At 32.7% G+C, this 19,690-nt stretch overlaps 1 protein-coding gene across 2 annotated transcripts in view; it reads right to left on the minus strand.

The window, feature by feature from the left end:
- Positions 1–421: 421 nt before the first annotated feature.
- Positions 422–19,690, minus strand: part of LOC145299501 (uncharacterized) — a 50,167-nt gene continuing 30,898 nt past the window's right edge. For both annotated transcript variants that reach the window (XM_080144410.1, XM_080144409.1), the window contains exon 2: positions 422–890. In XM_080144410.1, coding sequence (XP_080000536.1) covers positions 475–890 — 416 coding nt within the window. In that variant the 3' untranslated portion in view covers positions 422–474. The remainder of the gene's footprint in view (positions 891–19,690) is intronic.

A 19,690-nucleotide genomic window follows, 5' to 3' on the forward strand; every position in this document is an offset into this window, starting at 1 on the left:
GTATCCAGACCAACAATCACTTGACTCAACATGTAACTTATATTTACTGACCATACTTAGTGCTTATTACTAAGTTCAGGCTCAAAATCAAATTATAACATTTATTTACATATTTATCGCGGACAAACATGTATACTTTCAGAATCATATCAAACCTTTTTCTTACACAAAAAAAGATTTTACAAGCTTAAAAAGTGCAAGACAAATATCTGATATAACGGACTGGTGTACAGATCTGCCTGTAAATAAAATGGTAATGTGTGCGAAATAGCGCAAGAGCTTTAAAAAAAAAAAAAAAAGAAAAAAAAAGCATTTTACAATGATACAAATTGGTCAAACTGGTCAACAGCAAACGGAAAATCAACACATTGACTTGTACAAGACAAAAAAAAAAAATAGAAAATAACACAAGTCAACCAAATGAATTAAGAAACAGAAAAAAAAATATATTTATGTCTCAAGGGGCGAGTACAATCAACTTCGATCTTGAATCAGTACTTCCATCTTCATCTTTATATACTCTGATTTCAATTTGATCAGTTCCATTCGAGCTTTGTGCTCGACAGCAATGAGCCTTCGCTCAAGTCGGATATTCCGCATTCTCTCCGAATGTTCAGTCTTGTGGAAATCAACAGCGGAAGGCTCTTCATTGTTGGGGACTTTCTCCAATAGGACGGGTTCGATGGAAGGAATATGGGAGCTGTTGGCTCCATGTGCGGGCACAATATGCGGAGCTGGATGGGATGGCGGCACATTATTGATTATGTCCACCGAGCCAGAGTAGTTTATGGACGGACCAATATTGACGGAATGGACGGTGTGACCATCAGTAACGTGGCTAACCAAATGAGTGGGAAGAGCATTCTGTGTGTGCAATACTTTGCCGAAACCTGCAATGATAGAAAGAAAGGAAAATTATCCAAACCGAAATAAAATCCATTTTATTTGAATTGAATTTAAATAATTAACATTACAAATGTATGCTGTATTTTCGTGGACATCGGCAATATTACATAACTAATGTCATATCTTTTTTATTTGTGGGTCAATTTTTAAAAGAATTACATTGATATAAAGAGAATAGAATAAGCATTCCAAGGATGTTAATTTATTTTTCTTTTATGCTAGAAGTTAAAAAAAAAAAAAAAAACAGTAAAAAATGACAACAAAAAGGGAAACTGTTATGTCAATGTTTACATTTCATACGTTTCGTTTCGATACACAGGCACGGGGTCAAATTTGATTGGATACAGCTGAAATTTTGCAGGTTATATAAGCATAAAAGTCCATCTCTACTGGACTTTCATTTATATTTTTATGACCACAGGAAGCAAAGTTACGATCGAGCAAAGCTGAAGGAGATTTCAAAATTGATAAGATAAATCGGCATATATCATCCATTTTCATATAGATAATAGTTTCAGAATTATTTTCATGTATAATATATAAATATTTGATAATTATTAATTGTGCGGAAATTTCTTTAAAATGTTATCTTTTATAGAAATTCAAATCTGCTTTTAACGGGGAAAACGGCTCACTATGCACTAATGCGCTGACCAGCGCTCAGCTGACTAAAGTCAGCGCATTAACGAGTTTTGTTTGTATTCTCTTAGAAATAAAAAGACTTTTCTGCTTTCAAAACGAAAGCAGAAAAATCAGTTTCATTTTTTTATTCTGAGTGTCAATTTAAAAACATTATTTTCAAGTTTTTCAAATTTGATTTCCAAACAATACTCTTGTTTTTAACGCTTTTACTACAAAAACAACAAAGTACATGTGTTTCTGTTACCATGGTATTTATATCTCCTTACTTGAACTTATGAACTTAAGGTAGAATTGTATTTTTTAGTGGTTACAAAAAAACAAAAACAAAAAACAAATATATAACAAATAAAAAAGGTACTTGTGCCCTTATGCTACCATGCTGAAATAATCGCATTATTATTTAGAAACCCATTCTGACCAAGAGGAAGGTTGTTTTATTAACTATTCTGTACTTTCACCTAACAATTAAATAAAAAAGATATTGTAAAACTTGAATTTATTTTTAACTCATTGTCGTTTACGCGCTCGCATGTACCAAGATGGCCACCAGCAATAACATAAAAAATTGATTGATATCTGGAAAACTACTTATTTGCAGAAAATTTAAAAGCGATATTCGTTTTCAGCATATCCTAAAACCTCTAAAAGTAATCATTTTAAATGTTAAGGTGGAAATAAGATAAAAAATTACCGTTTTATTTCTTTGTTTACATAGTTGAATTTTCAGTAAAAACAACAGAATAGAAATGACAAAAATTACCATCAACTGGTGATTATATAGTTGTTGCTTATCAAGATTCCTGGTATCCCGGTACTGTGAAAGTTACATTGAGGATTCATGTAGAGTACGATTTATGGTTGCATCTCAGAAAATAGGAGTATGTTTTGGGCCAGATAAAGAGGATTTACAAAATTGAAAATTGGACTGGTCCCAAAATGCATAAGTTCTGGTCGACTATGGGAATTTCCATGTTTTACAGAAATCCAAAATCTATATGAAAAATTTGATTTATTTCTGAGATTAATTCATATTTACTCAATTTTTTATTTATTTTATTATGACATTTTTCACCCCAAACAAGGCACATTGCCACTTTGGTGTAAGGGGCTACTACTATCAGGGATAGGAGCTACTGAGATACTATGTAGGGAGTTGGGCAGCAAGATGTTGGTTCACGTTACACTTGAACTTCTGCATGTCAGTACAGTTGGAGAAGTAGGGACCGGAAGGGAATTCCAAAGTCTAGTAGTTCTGGGGAAGAAACAACTGGAGTAGAAAGCCCTCTTACATCTAGAGATCTCTACTGTGAAGGGGTGGGATTTAGCTGCTTGTTGGGTTTGTTGCAGGTATTTATGGTTGTGGGGGCACAAGTGCTTGCAGTTGGTCAGAGCATTCACCATTAAAATACTTGTAGAACAGGCAGAGGGATGCAACATTTCGTCGATGGGACAGAGGCTGAAGCTTAGATGACAGTTCAGGACCTATCAGGTTGGAGGCTCTCTTTTGAACCTTGTCTAGGAGTGAGAGACTAGTAACAGATGCACCAGCCCAGATGCGGCAGCAATACTCCATACATGAGCGAATGGTCGCCTTATAGAGGTACAGGATACTTTCGGGCATTAGTAGCTTTCTAGCACGGTAGAGAGAGCCTACCTTCTTCACAGCGGTTCTGGCAATGCTCTCAATGTAATTGTTCCAACTCATGTTTCCTGTGAACATTAGGCTGAGGAGTTTAAAAGTACTTTTAGTTAATGAATCTCTGGCCATTGCTATTGGTGGTAAAGAAGGTTTCTTGTAATTATTGAAGGAAACAAGTTTAGTCTTGGCAGCATTGAATGTGACCATCCATTTTTGTCCCCATTCCACTACAGATTAGAGGTCATCCTCTAGTGTTTATGCCATTTCTTTAGATATGTGTTCATTTGTTTTCCTGTCGTGCCTGTTATAGAGTGTGGTGTCATCAGCATAGATACCCATCTCAGAGGCAATTTTGTCAGGGAGGTTATTTATGAATATTAGTAGGGCTTACTATAAAATTTCCACGTGGGAACATGTGCTTCAATTGCTGTTTTAAACCATTCAGTGGTCTCATTTGCACACTGTTCAGCAGGAAGAGAAAAGATATTTCCCCATGAGACATCTCTGATGAGATCCCTGATGGCTTCCCAGTCAGCCTTTTTATAGTATCTTGTTTTGAGCAATGGCTCTTTAGTTTTGGCTCTAGAGTTTAGGGTGATTTCAACAATTATCACTGCATGATCAGCGTTCCCAAGTGGGTTGTGGGCATTCATTATATGATCATCGAGAACTGTGGTCAGAAACAGATCTAGAAGTGATGCGTGTTCTTGTTGGTCTGAGACACAGGTTGGAATTTACTTAATTTCTTTTTTTTCTTTGAGGAGAGTAGTAAATGCCGGCCATAAATGCTATTTAGGAATTCAATGGCTACACCCAGATTAAGCTCTCCTTTGGTGAGGAGGCAGGAAAATACCTATTCTCAATAAAGCTACACTTAAATTACCACTATAATACTTAGTTTTGTTCATAAATAGACACCCACTGTATGATACCATGCACCAGTTTAAAAAAAAAAATTGAATTTTGTACATCTGAATTCATGGCTTATGGTAAAGAGATACATCAAATTTGACTGCATAATCAGAAAGAGCACACAATTTTGCATAAGAGTGCGAAGTTTCATGAGAATAGCTTGAAAAATAAATAAATGGTGGTGAAATTACTGAATTTCTTGAAATGTTGAGGTCCGTAATTTAGCCCACTTTTTCTAAAGAAAAATGTCCACGGAAAAGCATACATTTTGGCATTTAAAATTCTCATAACTTTTGAACTACTGATGGTATTTGCATAATTCAAACGGTTTTAAGCATCTTTTACATAACTCTTTTCATGCAAGTTGATGAAATAATTATCTAAAAAGAAAATCAACTTGTAATGCTACTTGAAGACAACCAAATTGTAATCAGCTGGAAAGCAGGAAAATGGAAGAGTTCCACACGTGTGCAGTTCTAAGAAAGAAGCTTTGTTCATGAAATCTACCTTAGGTTTAGGCACAGATAAAGAGTGGCGGAAATTATTGATAGTGATTTCAGCTAGACAAGTGTTTTTCATGAAAGTTTGGCGAGAGATGATTCCAATATCCCCCCCCATTCAATTACCAATTATGTTCTAAATTTTTGATTTCGATACAATTACCAATTCAGATTATTTTTAAATTTGTAAATATAGGGGCATTGAATTATTGCAAAACCCTATGTAATATATTTTTGCGATTGTTAAGATACACTTGTGGAGGTGATCTATAAGTTTTAATGTTATTGGTAGTTTAAAATCAATATTTGTCGGTTTATCAATTAATATGCAATATGGAAAATTTAGTTTTAAACAAAAACAATAAATTAAAATACCAATAGAAAGAATTTTATTAGAATTGAACATGAATGATTAATTTTAATAGCATTTCAAGTTAGTAATTTCATGGTGAAAGTGTCCAAAGTCATAAGTATTGATTATATACATGAAGAGTTTGACTGCAAAACGTAATAAATCCTATTTGTATAAAGCGAAAGCTTAAAAACAGTGGAGAGAAAAAAAAAAAAAAAAAAAAAAAAAATGGAACATTAAATCTAAAACTTTGAATATACGTTTATTTTAATTGAAAACAAAAAAGAAATTATTCCGGTATCATTAAGTAAACCATGACTTGGGTGCTTGGTTGAAATTCAACAGATTTTGTAGTGATAGTTTCATAATTTTGTATAATTTTGTAGTGATAATTTCATAATTTTGTAGTGATAATTTCATAATTTTTCAAAATTGTGTTTATCACGTTTTGCATTCAAACTCTTTACACACAACCACACACTCACATTGCCTGGTAGTGAAATACACTTAAATATATTTTAATTTATGCAATTTAATTCATGTTTATTTTATATAAGTTTATATAAAATGATATTTATTATCATAAAATCAATTCTATATTATATTATACCCAATATATAGTAAGGATTTCAAACATAAAACAAAAAAATATGACTATGGTACCATCAGCTTGAATGGAAATCAAACCATATAGCTCTCCAGCCTTATTTGTTACCATCTGTGTACTATATCCTTACGCATAGAAAAACTTAACAAAAATGTATAAATGTATATTTGCGCACGCGTATAAGAGCACTTTAAGCCGACGTATGCCTGCCAAGATCCATTCTATTTTTTATTTTGATTTTGACTCCTTAACATTTATTTTTACCGGCTAAAGCCCAAATTGAATTTGTTTCACAGGACCAAATTCCCCATATATCAAGTTTCAAGTCTGTAGACCATATCCTTTTATTCCTGTGTTTATTTGTTTATTTTAGAGCATGATACATTTTATAGATGTTAATTTTTTTTCTTTTCTTTTTCAGGTATCCCAATATTTGGTTTGTCTTTACCAGATTGAATATTTTTAGTTTTGAGTTTTATATTTTTGATGGATTTGTTTCAGGTTCAAACAATTTGTTAGAAAATGAGTCATTTTGGAAAATTATCCCAGTGATTTTTGCCATTTATTTTGGGTGCAGATGTTGATGCTTCTTTTACCGTTTGTGTACGGGATTTTGAAATTTGGGTAAATAAAAGGACATGAACGACCGTTTGTATTATCGTATTTTATTTATTTATTTTTTTAATTACATTTTCACCCAAAACAAGGCATATTGCCACTTTGGTGTAGGGGGCTACTATCAGCGGGAACAACTACTGGGGTACAATGTAGGGATTTGGACAGCAAGATGTCGGTTCATATTGCACTTGAACTTCTGCATGTCAGTACAGTTGGAGAAGCAGGGACCTGGAATGGAATTCCAAAGTCTAGCGGTTCTGGGGAAGAAACTACTGGAGTAGAAAGATCTTTTACATCTAGAGATCTCTACAGTGTGGGGGTGTGATTTAGTGAGGAGAGCATAATTTCTGCATGTTGCAATATACTCATTACTATTTGTTATGTAACTTTTGTATGATTTTTTTTTAGGATTATTTGGTTGCTTCATTTTATGGCATACCAAGCTTCTTCAGGTTATTTAATATCGAATCAAATCTTTTTGGTGAAAAGTTTTTATACTTCAACTTCTTAATATCTTCATATTCATTGGGTTTCATTTGGTTGTTTTGTAGAGGAAAATTGTTTTTGGCTTTGCAAAACATGATTGAGTTTCCCAAAAGAAAAAAGAAAAACAATAACACTAATGTTTAGTGCATTTTAGGTCATGAAATCGATATCTTAAGCCAACCAAATCTAGCAATACCCATCAACCATAAAATGGTTTAGGTAATTATGGATTTCAAAAGTAGTTCTACTAAAACAGTCATTAAAAAAAAAAAGACAAAAAACTAACTCCTCAAAATACTACAATTTTGTTCAGAAATGAATATACTTTCACATGCATTAATAAATTATAATCAGCACGGTATATTTGAAGAGATGTGGGCAAATAAATTGATGCAAAATCTTAATGCTATAAAAGCGTGATTTTGGTAAATTTTTTACAAACCTCCTGTGTTTTTAAAAGCTTGGTACCATGTTTGTAGAAAGAATTTTGTTGTGAGATTTAAAAAACCAGCAGAAAAAGAAAACAATCTTATTTTTCTTTTCACCCAAAATATTAATCCCTTTTCAGCGAAAATAAACAATTTGACTTGATCGTTCAGTTATAAGCATTAGCTGATGTCGGATGTTTACTGTTTAATCAAAATTGTATATTTACAGGTTTATTTTGGAAAAAAAAAATGTTTAAAGTTATGTGATTGCTAGTTCTTTTCTAAAATAATGGCGCCTTCAATTTTACATTAATTTTAGCAATAAATTCCTAGTTGTCAATTTAAAAAACCAAATAAGATTCTATTTCTATTTTGTTTTAGGCGATTATGTGTGAATACCTTAAAAAAATAAAAAAATTGTTTGAAAAGAAAAAAGAAAAATAATTTAAAGTAGAGGGGGGGTCAGTTTCACTTATAAATTTAATGTATTTCATTTTTCGACCATTTTTACCTTTTAGAGCAGTTCATATTCCAAATTCTTTTATCTTTACAAAAAATTACTCTACCATTAAATCTAAGTCTGAAACATATGGTCTTAAAGTGGCAAAAATATCCAAACGTACAAGGCACAAAAATAGTCATAACTTCCTTATTAGGTCAAGCTCAGTCATCATCGATATGTTTTAAATAATTTCAATTTTGTATTGCTACTAATACACAAATTTTATCTACTGTATAAAAGAAATTTATGTACCCACAAAACTGATAAAAGTTTCTGGTTTTCTCTTATAAAAAATATAGGCATGTTTTATTTTTAAACTAGCAGGGCTACCTGGCGTTGCCTAGGACAAAAGTGTAACATATTACTATTAAAACTTTTAACTCGCACCCTTTCCCCCTTCCTCTTCGTTGCTTAGCCTATTCCTATCTATGCACATACACATAAAAACTCCAAATCAGCATAATGTTTTCTCAATCATTAAATCATTTTCTCTGATAGGCTCGGCTCATAAGAGTAGTGGTTGATGGGCAGAAATCAGAGGCCCTCAGTATTAATGCTGGAGTCCCTCAGGGGTCCATCCTGGGCCCAACTCTCTTCCTGATCTACATCAATGATCCAAAACACATACTTAGATCATTCATTGACATCTATGCTGATGACATGACCATCTATGGCAACACATCAAAGGCCGTAAATGATAAAGTTCTCTGATTCTCTCTCCTCCATGGTACAGTGGGGGAAGAGGTGGCTGGTTATTTTCAATGCATCTAAAACCAAGCTCCTATCTTTACATCATCAACACTGATCCCCATCTGGCATCAATTGAAATGGATGGCTCTCGACTAGGGGAAGCTCCGTGTTTTGATAAACTTCTGGCCTTGACCGTTACTCCTTATCTGAAATGGAACACGTACATCAAGTCTATTGCCAAGATCTCTGGAAAAATGGTAGGATTCTTCTACCGCTCCAGAAGACACCTCACTGCTGATGCAATTCTTTATATAAAAACCAAGTACGTCCAAGGATGGAGTACTGTTGCCACATCTGGGCAGCAGCTGTTAAAAACACTATCCTACCTTGACAAAATAGGCTTCATGGCTTAGTGGGGGATGCCCTTTTCTCTTCCCAGCAATCTCTCTCCCACAGGAGAGACGTTGCGAGCCTGTCTTTGTTTTATCGTTACTTCCATGGCAAGTGCTCGCCCGAGCTCCAATCCAATCTTTCACAAAAAACACCTGTCTAGTTGAAACCACTGTCAAAAATTTTCCCTACTCTTTATCTGTGCCAAAACCAAAACGTACATTCCATGAACAAAGCTTCTTTCTTAGAAGTGCACGCCTGTGGAATTCTGTTTGCCTGTTTCCCACCTGACTACAACCTGGATGTCTTCAAGTCCAACATAAACAAATTCCTGATGAACTGCTCCCTTAAGTAAGATACTTTATCAAATCTCAACACTAATGTACTGTACACATCCCTGAGTGGCTTCCAGGCCTTGATAAGTGGTGACCACCTTGTAAAAAGAAAAAAATAAATAAAAATAAAGGCATTAACTCTGAAAAGCAGAGTTAATAATATAGTATGCATTAAAGAATAGTTAAATTAGGGAGATAGGCAAATCTATTGCTAAGATTTGTATATGAAAACTATTAAACAAAGACATATCATTATCAGCAGTTCATTAGTACATTATTAATAGAATTAAAGTAAAAATGTGATACAATGACTGGTATTATTAGAGGGATGTAGCAAATTTTCTGTTTCAATTATGTTTTTCCATTTGCAAAATTGTTCCCCCCCCCCCGTCACTTTTATAATGCATATTTACTTGCCTCCCTATGAGAGCAGAGATTCAAGGTTGGTTTTAAACGTGGGAAAATTAAATTCCCAAAAAAGATTTAGAGACAGAAAAAATATAAATTACAAAAAAAACCCCAGAAAATCCGAAATAAAATGTAAAAAAAGTGTGTGTGAAAAACACTTTTTTTCAAAAATAAAAAAATTAGGGTTTTAATAGAATTTAAATCACTTGAGAGTAGAGAAGAAAAAAAAAAATCAGCTTGTTAGTTTTTATAATTTTTTCTTTCTTTGCAAAAAAACAAAACAAAAAAAAAACAAAAAAAAAGGCTGATTTCTTCCATTCTAAGTGCTTTGTCCTTATTAAAAAGATGCAAAAACTGTTATCCAATCAGTAAGATTACTTGTGCTTATTTAGTGCAAGCATACTGGTTTGACTTTTTTAAAGATCTATTAACAAAACAAAACAAAACACCATATTAGGATATTTGTCATTTATAAAACAATCGCATTGTTTAATGGGACAGGAGATAACTGGAGTAAGATTTTTAAGTTGATCGTTTAGTAGTTTGGTTTTATGATATACTAGCAGGGAGACCCGACGTTACCCACATATACAAAGTTCTATTTATAGAAAATAATGGACATTAACCTTTTCTGGGTTATTTGGTAAAAGGATTTGTTTAAACTTGTTAAAATTTTCAAATATTTGTCAAGTAAATTTATTTTGTCTGAAGATTTTAATTAGTTTAAAGTTTGCGATAACTTGCAAAAAATGTTGGCGGAAAAACCAATCCCTCCTTGTAGGAAACTAGCAAGTTGAGGGCGAAGGAATTACTGTTTTTGATCCATTTTTTTTATATTTGTCGTCAGAGACGTCGAGCTTCAAAACAGTACTGATCTCATGAGGATCGGTCATGTGTGTGGAAAGTTTTTGACAGACATACAAACACATTTTTCACTTACATATATATATATATATATATATATATATATATATATATGTGTTTTATGCAGGATTTTTTTTTTTTTTAAACTTACTGAATTTTGTAAGGTAAATGCATATTTATTAATATAATCTATACAGTAGAATAAATACACACTGCTCTCTATTATAGAGTGGAAGATTAACTAGTTGCACCAAGCCTGTACTGCTTAGTAATGTTGGGAAGTGCAATTGATATTAGAAAGATTTGTGCCTATATTCCGATGCTAAAAGCAATTTTTTTCTTTTTATTTGATTTTGTTTAAAACAAGTGAAGCATGCATGGTCCCCTGTGAGTGCACAATGAACAAGGTATGAAAAAAAAAATGACTAAGTTCAGCATTCCAACCTCCTATTTAGCCTCAAAAGTCCCCAGGGGACGTCAAATCCTGGTGAAAATGAATAAACGATGAAATTTGAGTTGTGCACCATGCAAAAAAAAAAAAAAAGACCAAGCCCATCATTTGTGGCCCCCTCCTGCTCCATTTAGTCCCAAAAGTCTTCAACGTATTTAAATTTGAGTTCAGCAGCACGCAAAACTACTAAATAGACATACACAAAATTTTTTCGACAAATACGGCAAAATAGTAAAAAAAAAACAAAAAAACAACAGTTATCGCGAAGTAGCAACAAACAAAATTATATAGAAATGAGTTAGTTACAACTTTTCAGAAAGTTTTATAAAAATTCAAGGAATCAATTTTTTTTTAATAAGCACAAAAAGTTTCAATTTTAGCCATTTTAACCCGAAAGGCAACCCTAGGAGAGCAACTGGAGTTTTCCTGAAAAATCTGTTCTGTTACGTTTGTTTTTTACTCATGTCATGTTTAATGTTTGTGCAAAATTTCCAAAAATTCCAAGGCGTAGTTATCAAGAAAAGTGCGGAAAAAACGAACGGACAAGGGTGAATTTACAGGTCCACCCCCTCCTTTTGTTGGGGGACCAACAAAATCTTCCACTGTTAGTAATAATGTTAAAAAAGAAATATTTATGGATTTTAGACAAGCAGTAAAACTAAAAATCTATCGATCATCTACCATACTTTTTTTTTATGGTTGGGAAAATATCTGCACAATTAGCAGGTGTGATTTTACAGTAAAAAACAAACAAACAAAAAAAAACCTCTAGAGTTAATTATTTAGAGATTTATATATAATTGGAATCGGGAACTATATCAGAATCAAGAAAAATATTGGATCATCCTATCACTACTGCCTAGCATTTTTTTCTTTAACCATAGATATTTTTTGTTTTGTTTTACCAAAACATTTTATTTTAGAAATTGAATTTTGAAAGTTAAATTTAATTGTGATATCATTTGATCATTAAAATTATTAATTGAACAAAATGGTTATAAAAATACTTGTTTATAGAAATCGTTCATGACAAGGCATGAAACCACTTGACGTAAGGAACTAACAAAACAAAAGCTGATTATTACAAAAACAAGAGATGCCTATTGACCTTAGTCTTGAAAAGACCAAGGCTGTAAATAGAAGGAAAACTATGAGTAAGAAGAGTTTCACAAGTTTGCAGTCCTTGGAAAGACACTACTGGAATAGGAAGCTGTATTACAATAAGGTATTAAAATGGCAAACTGATGAAGACCACTAGACCAAGGAGTCAAACAAATTGGAACAAAAGAAACAGGGACAGATCAGACATATTTAGGAACACATGCCATAATAGTATTTGTAGAAAAGACTGAGACTAGCAACATCACGTCTGTGAGAGAGAGGTCGCAGTGAAGAAGGAAGTGTGGGGCTAATCAAATTACGGGTACGTTTCTGCAATTTATCAAGAATGCTCAATAAATCGTCTGATGATGTTCGTCCATCAGTTGCAAAGATGATTGCGATCATGCAATTGTTTTGTGGGTTCGATGATGGCTTGTTAGACCGATTTGAGCTCTGAAGTATTTCCTACATGTTGGACACCAGTAGGGTAATTCTGTATCAGAGATGTTGATTGCTTTGTCTTCTTTAATGTCATGTTTTCTATTGCGTTCTTCATTGTGTGCAGATTCATCACTTTTAGTCTGATAGCAGATTTATAGAGATACAGAATAGCCTTGGGTGTGAGAAAGTGTTTAGAGAGATAGAGAAAACTGATTTTACAAGAAGCAGAAATGGTAATGGATCTAACATATGAACTCCAAGGTAGATTTGATGAGAAAGAAAGACCAAGAAGTTTTAGAGTCGATTTCTCATTGAGAGTAGAGCCATCCATAAAAATCTCAGGAAAAAGAGGGACATACCTGCTATTGAAGGACAAGATTAAATGAAAGAAGCCATTTCTTATCCTAATTTATAATAGAACCCAAATCAACTTCTGGATCAACTGCATATTTCAAGTGATCCGAGAAAGATAGGCGAGAAGCAATACCAGAATAGAAGATCGTGTCAAGGTAATACGGTTTTAATAAATGGCTTCCAAAATTTTCGATCTTTTAATGAGGATTTAAGAATCTTGATGCAAAAAAAAAAAAAAAAAAAAATTGACTTCTTGACAGTTTCAATGCTTCATCTCGGATACGAATGACAAATTTTTAGTAGACATACAAACACACACACAATCGACTCCCTTTATATAATAGAGTATTTTTAAATTCTTAATCCACATACACATGTTCCATCCTTTTTCAGGAACCATCAGTGTAGAGGCTAATTGCTCTACTGGTCGCAAGATTCCAAACTAAGATCCAAATAAACGTTTTAAATTTTGTCTGAACATCTCATATATATAAGAATAAAAAATTGTAAAAATATAAATAAAATAGATAGAAACTTTAGATGTTATTGTTTTTGTTAAGTGTACTATTAGAATTAAACAAATTACTTTTCTTTTTCTGTTTTGTGAACAGTGGAAAAGCAGCAGAAAGACAGAGCAAAAGAGAAGATGGAAGGCAGGTGAGTGGCAGCAAGGATATGTACAAGAGATTGGCACCCATTGTTTTGGATTACGAGACAAAAGAACAAAAGAATTGATTTTTTGCTTTTCTTAATTGGAATAATTTTCGGTGTAGATTAGTTTATATCACTGAATAAAAACACAAAGCGCCAATGTTTTTGTTGAGCAGACAAAAACAAAAAAAAAAAAAGAGGAAAAAATATGGAGAAAGTCAAAATAATTTAAATGTTTTTGTTTTGAGATAACTATGAATAAAAATCAGTTGAAAACATTCAAAACAAACGTTACCCCCACTCTCCAAAATATTTCTTCAAGTACACATGAACTTTCAATCCAAACAAATGTGTGATTATTCTTACAATTTATAAATACTAATGAGATTCACAGAAATTCCAGTTGAATCTCATCTATTGTATATTACATTTCTGAATTTTTGAGATGAGGATTGGTTATTTGTATTATTCAATCCTTAGTGTGGGCGACCGAAAAAATACATTTGCAAATTACTTAGGATGTTTATTCAGTCATGGCTGACGAAACAAGAGCATGTTACCCCGGTAAAGTAAATAAAACGGTCTGCTCGAAATTCCGTCCAAATTCCCTGAGTTCGACAAAATACACCTGAAACGTTTTGAAAATCACACTAAAGATGAAAACAGTAGTCCGATGAATAATAATACAAATATTGTATATTACTTGAAAGGGAGTTTATGACATTTCCATTCTGCGGATGTCTAGTACAAAGGCAAACCCCACAATATTATTGAGTCACCTTTAAACAGAACAAATACTATATTTTGAAAAATGTATTTTTTATAGAATAAAAAGACTAATATTCCACTCTGGACCAAAGCATTGTAGGTTTGTAACAGCAAATGCCACATAAAAATTCAATACATCTAGCTTATTAACCACTATCTAATGTAGCTTTCGAACACCATTTTAGACATTCAGTCGTTATGATAAAATGCTACGTTACATCTGACGAGCAATACCATCACTATCGCAACATCTACAGAGGAAGAAATTCTTATTTTTCTCTCTAAATTAGCAATACACATGAAAAAATTGAAATGGCTTAAAAGATCTCAATATTAGTATATATAGAAAGAGCTTGATGAGCTAAGAAAAAAATCTTTAAATTTTCTAAATCCAATTAAAATTAAAGTTATGACTATTTTTGTGCCTCACACATTTGGATAATTTTCCCTCTTTAAGAGCATATGCGTTTTGTCACATTTTTTACACTACTTTTTCAGTAAAAATTCTATATCTTTGTTAAAGCAGAAGATTAAGCAATGAAATTTATCACATGTGTATTTTTGTGATAGGAATTAGAATATGCTACTAAAATCTCCAGAAATTAATGGTTTCCATACAATCTGCAGTAAATACACATAAATATGCTGCAATTTCTTAAAAACGCCATGTATCCATTAAAAGAAAAGTTAGATAACTCAAAGTTCAATTTTAATGCATTTTATGTACAAATAACTGAAATCGAAATCTAAACTTTTTAAAAACGAATTGCAATATTTCTTTGGTATTATTGAAGATCAATACTTTTCGTTAAACCCCCACTCCATCTGACCACCTCTCCAAAGTATGCAATTTTACCTTTGTAGGCAATTATGTTGAAAAACTTTAAAAGATAAACAAATATTATTTTAGAATTTAATGTAAAATGATTCCCCATTTTGAGTCATTCCAGCGTTTTAGGGCAGTTAACCATTTTTTTTTTCTATAGGGGATAAATCTTGTGCGCTTTTTTTTTTTTTTTCTAAAGATGATTATGTGTGGTTTTAAGAGGGTCTTTGCACAATTATGAGAGGGTGGGAAGGTTGCCACTCTGACTTTGGGTTAATGATTGAGCTAAGGAAAATTATGTCTGAAGACTTGATAGAAACAAAACAAAAACAATTTTAGAATTTAGAGTGGGGGTTAGTCTCACATTATTTTAATGTAAAATAATTCACCATTTGGAGACCATTCTAGAGTTTTAGGACAGTTGACCAATTTATTTTTTTATGGGTAATAAATGGGGCACTTTTCTTTAAGGAAGGATCTGGGGGGGGGGGTGAAACTTAATTGCGACAAACAATAAATTTCATTTAAAACAAGTGACGTCACTAACAGAAAATGTAACGTTTGGAAAACTTAAGTATTTTTTGCCCACTTATTTAAATATCAAAAAACACTTTTTGTTGAAGCTAACAAATCGATCACAAAACTTGGATAAATTTGGTTTTTATTTTTGCCTAGCGGGGGTACCCGGCGTTGCCCGGGTGTTTGGAAGTGTGTATGTAGGAAAGGCTGACCCTGTTTTAATTAAAAAAAAAAAAAAAAAAAAGGTGTAAAAGAGGAAAAAAAGTTTATGTAGAAAGACAGGCTCGAACCCGAAGCATCGAGGCTAAGGTGGAAAAAATAATGTCCGATACGTTACCCCTATACCAAAGAGACATAGACTTAATAACGGATAAAATTAGACCTTTAAAAACATTTGCAGGTGGTTAAAACTAACGTGAATATTTTCTAGGTCAAACATGACGTCATTGTCGTAGTAGCAGGAGCAGAGAAAATGAAGGAACGATTTTTTTGGCACCCCTCCCTGTACAAAATTGATGATTTTTAGGGTGAAGGAATTAATGTTTTTGGTCAATTTTCCGATATTTGTCGGGCAAAGGTTGGAGCTTTAAAATGATACATATCTGGCGAAAATCCGTGACATACAAACACAGATACATACACACATTTTCGCTTTTATATATATAGACTCGCGGGCGTTGCCCGGGTGTTTGGCGGTGTGTGTGGTTTTGGTTAATCAAAACTCCGAAGGAGGGGTGGGGGCGCTAAAATTTTTAAAAAGTTTTGGTAGGGTAAGTATGAGGATCGAACCCAAACTCTTGAGACAAATTTGGAAGTTAAACTGTGAAAAAAAACAAACAAAAAAAAACATGCGACGTTAACCATTGGGCCACCGCGAAATACTAATGGAAACACATTTGAATTCATTTATTAAAGTATTAAAAACAGAATCGACACGTGGCCGCAATAAAAGTTAACTCTGCTGTTTCTATTTGACCTCAATGATCAAAACATAGTAATCAAAACATAAAAATAAGCGAAGTAAATATTTTAAAACTTAAAATCGAAAAAAAAAAAAAAAAAAAAAAAAAAAAACTAATGTAAGGCAAACGAATGATATTAAATGTAAAAATGGGAAAAACAAAAAAAGAAAACAGAAAAACCAACATTAAAACTTCTTTAAAAAATCTGAAAAAAAAAAAAAAAAAAGTGAAAATGGCTTAAATAACCCGGTTTCAATATTAAAATTTAAAAATCGAAAAAAAATAAAGACATCTCAACCACGACTCGAACCCTTTAGATAATGAGACCGCGCTCTAAGTAACTGAGCTAAGACGACGTCAATGAAATTGTGTTGTTTTTTTTTTTAATATTTAAAGGAAATCATATTTCGACGTATGACGCATGCGTAGAAACGAACTTGTCATGAGGACGGTTTTTGCTGACCCCTCCCTGTAGAAACCTGATGATTTTAGGGTGAAGAAATTAATGTTTTTGGTCAATTTTTCGATATTTGTCGAGCGAAGGTTAGAAGTTTAAAATGGTACCGATCTCGTGAAAATCCGTGACCCATGTCGAAAGTTTTTGCGAGATATACAAACATTTTCGCTTTTATATATATAGACTAGTGAGAGGTACCCGGCATTGCCCGGGTGTTTGGAGGTGCGTGTGTGAAAACTCCGGGGCGGGGGGGTTAAAAAAAAAAAAAGTTCTGGTAGGTAAGTATGAGGATCGAACACGAACCGTTGAGGCAAAGTTGGAAATTAAAGTGTGAAAAAAAAAAAAAAGAGTGCGACGGTTTTAACCATTGGGCCACCGCGAGATGCTAATGGAAACACATTTGAATTTATTTAATTACTTGGATTTGGCAGGTGCCCATTTTAATGAGTTAATGAGGTCAAGTTTGACCGCGGGATTTTTATTTTCCCAAGATGTTATAGGAAAAAGACTAACCCACATGCGGCGAGCGACAAATGTTGAATATTTATCTTCCCGAAATCGAGCAAATTAAAGACAGGCGAGCTTCGTTGTTAACTGTGAGATATTACGATTTATATGTGATATAAAAAGTTTTAAAAAGTTGTGAAGCGAGTGACCGCTTCTCTGAAAAAAGCCTTTTGTAGACATACAGAAAAAGCGAACACACATACAAACATACATACATACATTTTCGCTTTTATATTTATAGATTACATTTCTTGTCAGAGTGACACATTATTTTGTTAAACTTTCCAGTTTAAGATGTTTTTTTATTTCTCTACCTGGACTTCTACTTTTCTGTCCTCTGTCAAGAAATCCTTCATGACAGACAATTTTTATGCTTGTTTCTATCCAGATAGACCCTTTATGGGAAGCTGGATTTTCCTCACATTAAACTCTGACCTTTTGTCTAACTGTCCTCGTGGGGAGGCAAGTAAATTGGAACTTAACTAGAAACTGAGCACTTCCTACAAATATTTAAATATTGATTTTGCATTTTTTTTTATATAATTGGGTAGATTAGTGTCCATTCGATTATAATCTGCTTAAAAAAAAATTGTAAAAAGAGGAAAAAATATATATTGTTGGGAGGGGGGGATTACTACTTGCGGACATAAAGCAAAAATATCATATTTCACATTTTTGTTAAAAAAAAAAAACACTGTTTAATTCACCGTTAAAAATTAATGTAATGGTTAAAAGTACACGCATGTTACCTATTTGTTTTTCAACTATATTTTTAAGATTTGATCAAAAATAACACCGGAGTGGTTGGGATTGCTTTAATTATATATTCTGATAACCAAATAGCTCTAGTTAAGCTAATTATGTTCTGATAATATGAGCTCCAACTAAATATGTAAGAACATTTTTTTTTTTATATTCGTATTTTCATTTTTAAAATTTTAAATTCGTTCTGGAATAAAACAAACAAAAAAAAAATATTTGTTTACAGTAATACTATCGCTGATATTAACGCTGCTGCTGCTTCTACAGATGGTTTTTAGATACTTTTAAAATAGAAAAAATTTTTCCAGGTATCATGATTTTAAATTGCTCGGTACTGCAAGAGAAAGCAGGTTACAATTTTATTTTTAACGGATAAATATAGTAAAATGATTAATTTATTTAACAGTGAGTATCCGAAGAAATTTTTTCAAAATTTTCCATACTTGTTATGTTGAAGTCTTTTTTTTTTAACACAAAAAAAAAAAAAAAAAAAAAAAAAAAAAAAAAAAAAAAGAGAGTTGTCAAAAGAATTTTGGTCACCCGAATCTATTAAAAGTGATATCTCTTCTAGTTAATTCCCAAATTTCATGACAAAATTCTTAAGAGAAACGTGGTACAACCACTTAGTCATTACAAAATCATTACCAAAAACGCTGTTTTATGAGGTTAACATTTTTATCACTTTATTTGCTTAAAACTCTTAAAATATATAATGTACATTATTATTTATTCATTTGAAAGTTTATTCATTTTTTTTAACAAAACGGTAGTATTTTGAGGACTTAAGGTCCTTTGGTTTTTAAAATATGACGATTTTAGCAAAAACCCTTTGAAATCTGTAATTATCCAAAGCGTTTTATCGTCCGTGTATATTGCTACTACCACCGCTACTTGTTGTCACCGGGACCAATTCTACATTTTCCTATGATACTGTGATTAAACCCAGTGTAACTGGTTATTAGATACATAGACATAACATAACCTTTCCAATTTCTGACTCATCTATATATATAAAAGCGAAAATGTGTGTATGTAAGTATGTACGTTTGTTTTTTTATTTTTCTTCCTTTGAAGATTGTAATGTCGGGTATGGGGCAGCCAAACCAGCTGCCAACATTGCCCCGCTTTTTTATTGAAACCAACCGAGAGCTCTTTTTAGTATCCTCGCTGTTCCCTTAAGTGCAATTGTCTGAATCTCTTTTGCACTTGGTTCACCAGGAATATTAGTTAGGTAGGACTTCAGGTTCCTCTTCATAAGTCCTGTGGCACCTATGATAACTGGTATGATCGATATCTCCTTTAGGTTCCAGTTTCTTTTCATATCATACATGAGACCTTGGTATTTGGTCTGTTTCTCTCTTTCAGCTCTGTTAAGACCGCCATCATTAGGAACACTCACTTCAATCAAGGTTGCAACTCTCTCTGACTTATTCCAGATAACTATGTCAGGTTTGTATGTATGTATGTACGCTAAAAACTTTTGATAGACAGAAAAATTCAAACTTGGTATCATATTGAAGCTCCATCCTTCGCTCCAAAAATATAAAAAAATTGGCCAAAAACGTTCATTTTTTCACCCCGAAATCGACAATTTTAGACAGGGGGGGGGGGG

The sequence above is a fragment of the Euprymna scolopes genome, chromosome 2 (genome assembly GCF_053919585.1).
Source record: "Euprymna scolopes isolate OS-2025 chromosome 2, ASM5391958v1, whole genome shotgun sequence".
NCBI classification, from domain to species: domain Eukaryota; kingdom Metazoa; phylum Mollusca; class Cephalopoda; order Sepiida; family Sepiolidae; genus Euprymna; species Euprymna scolopes.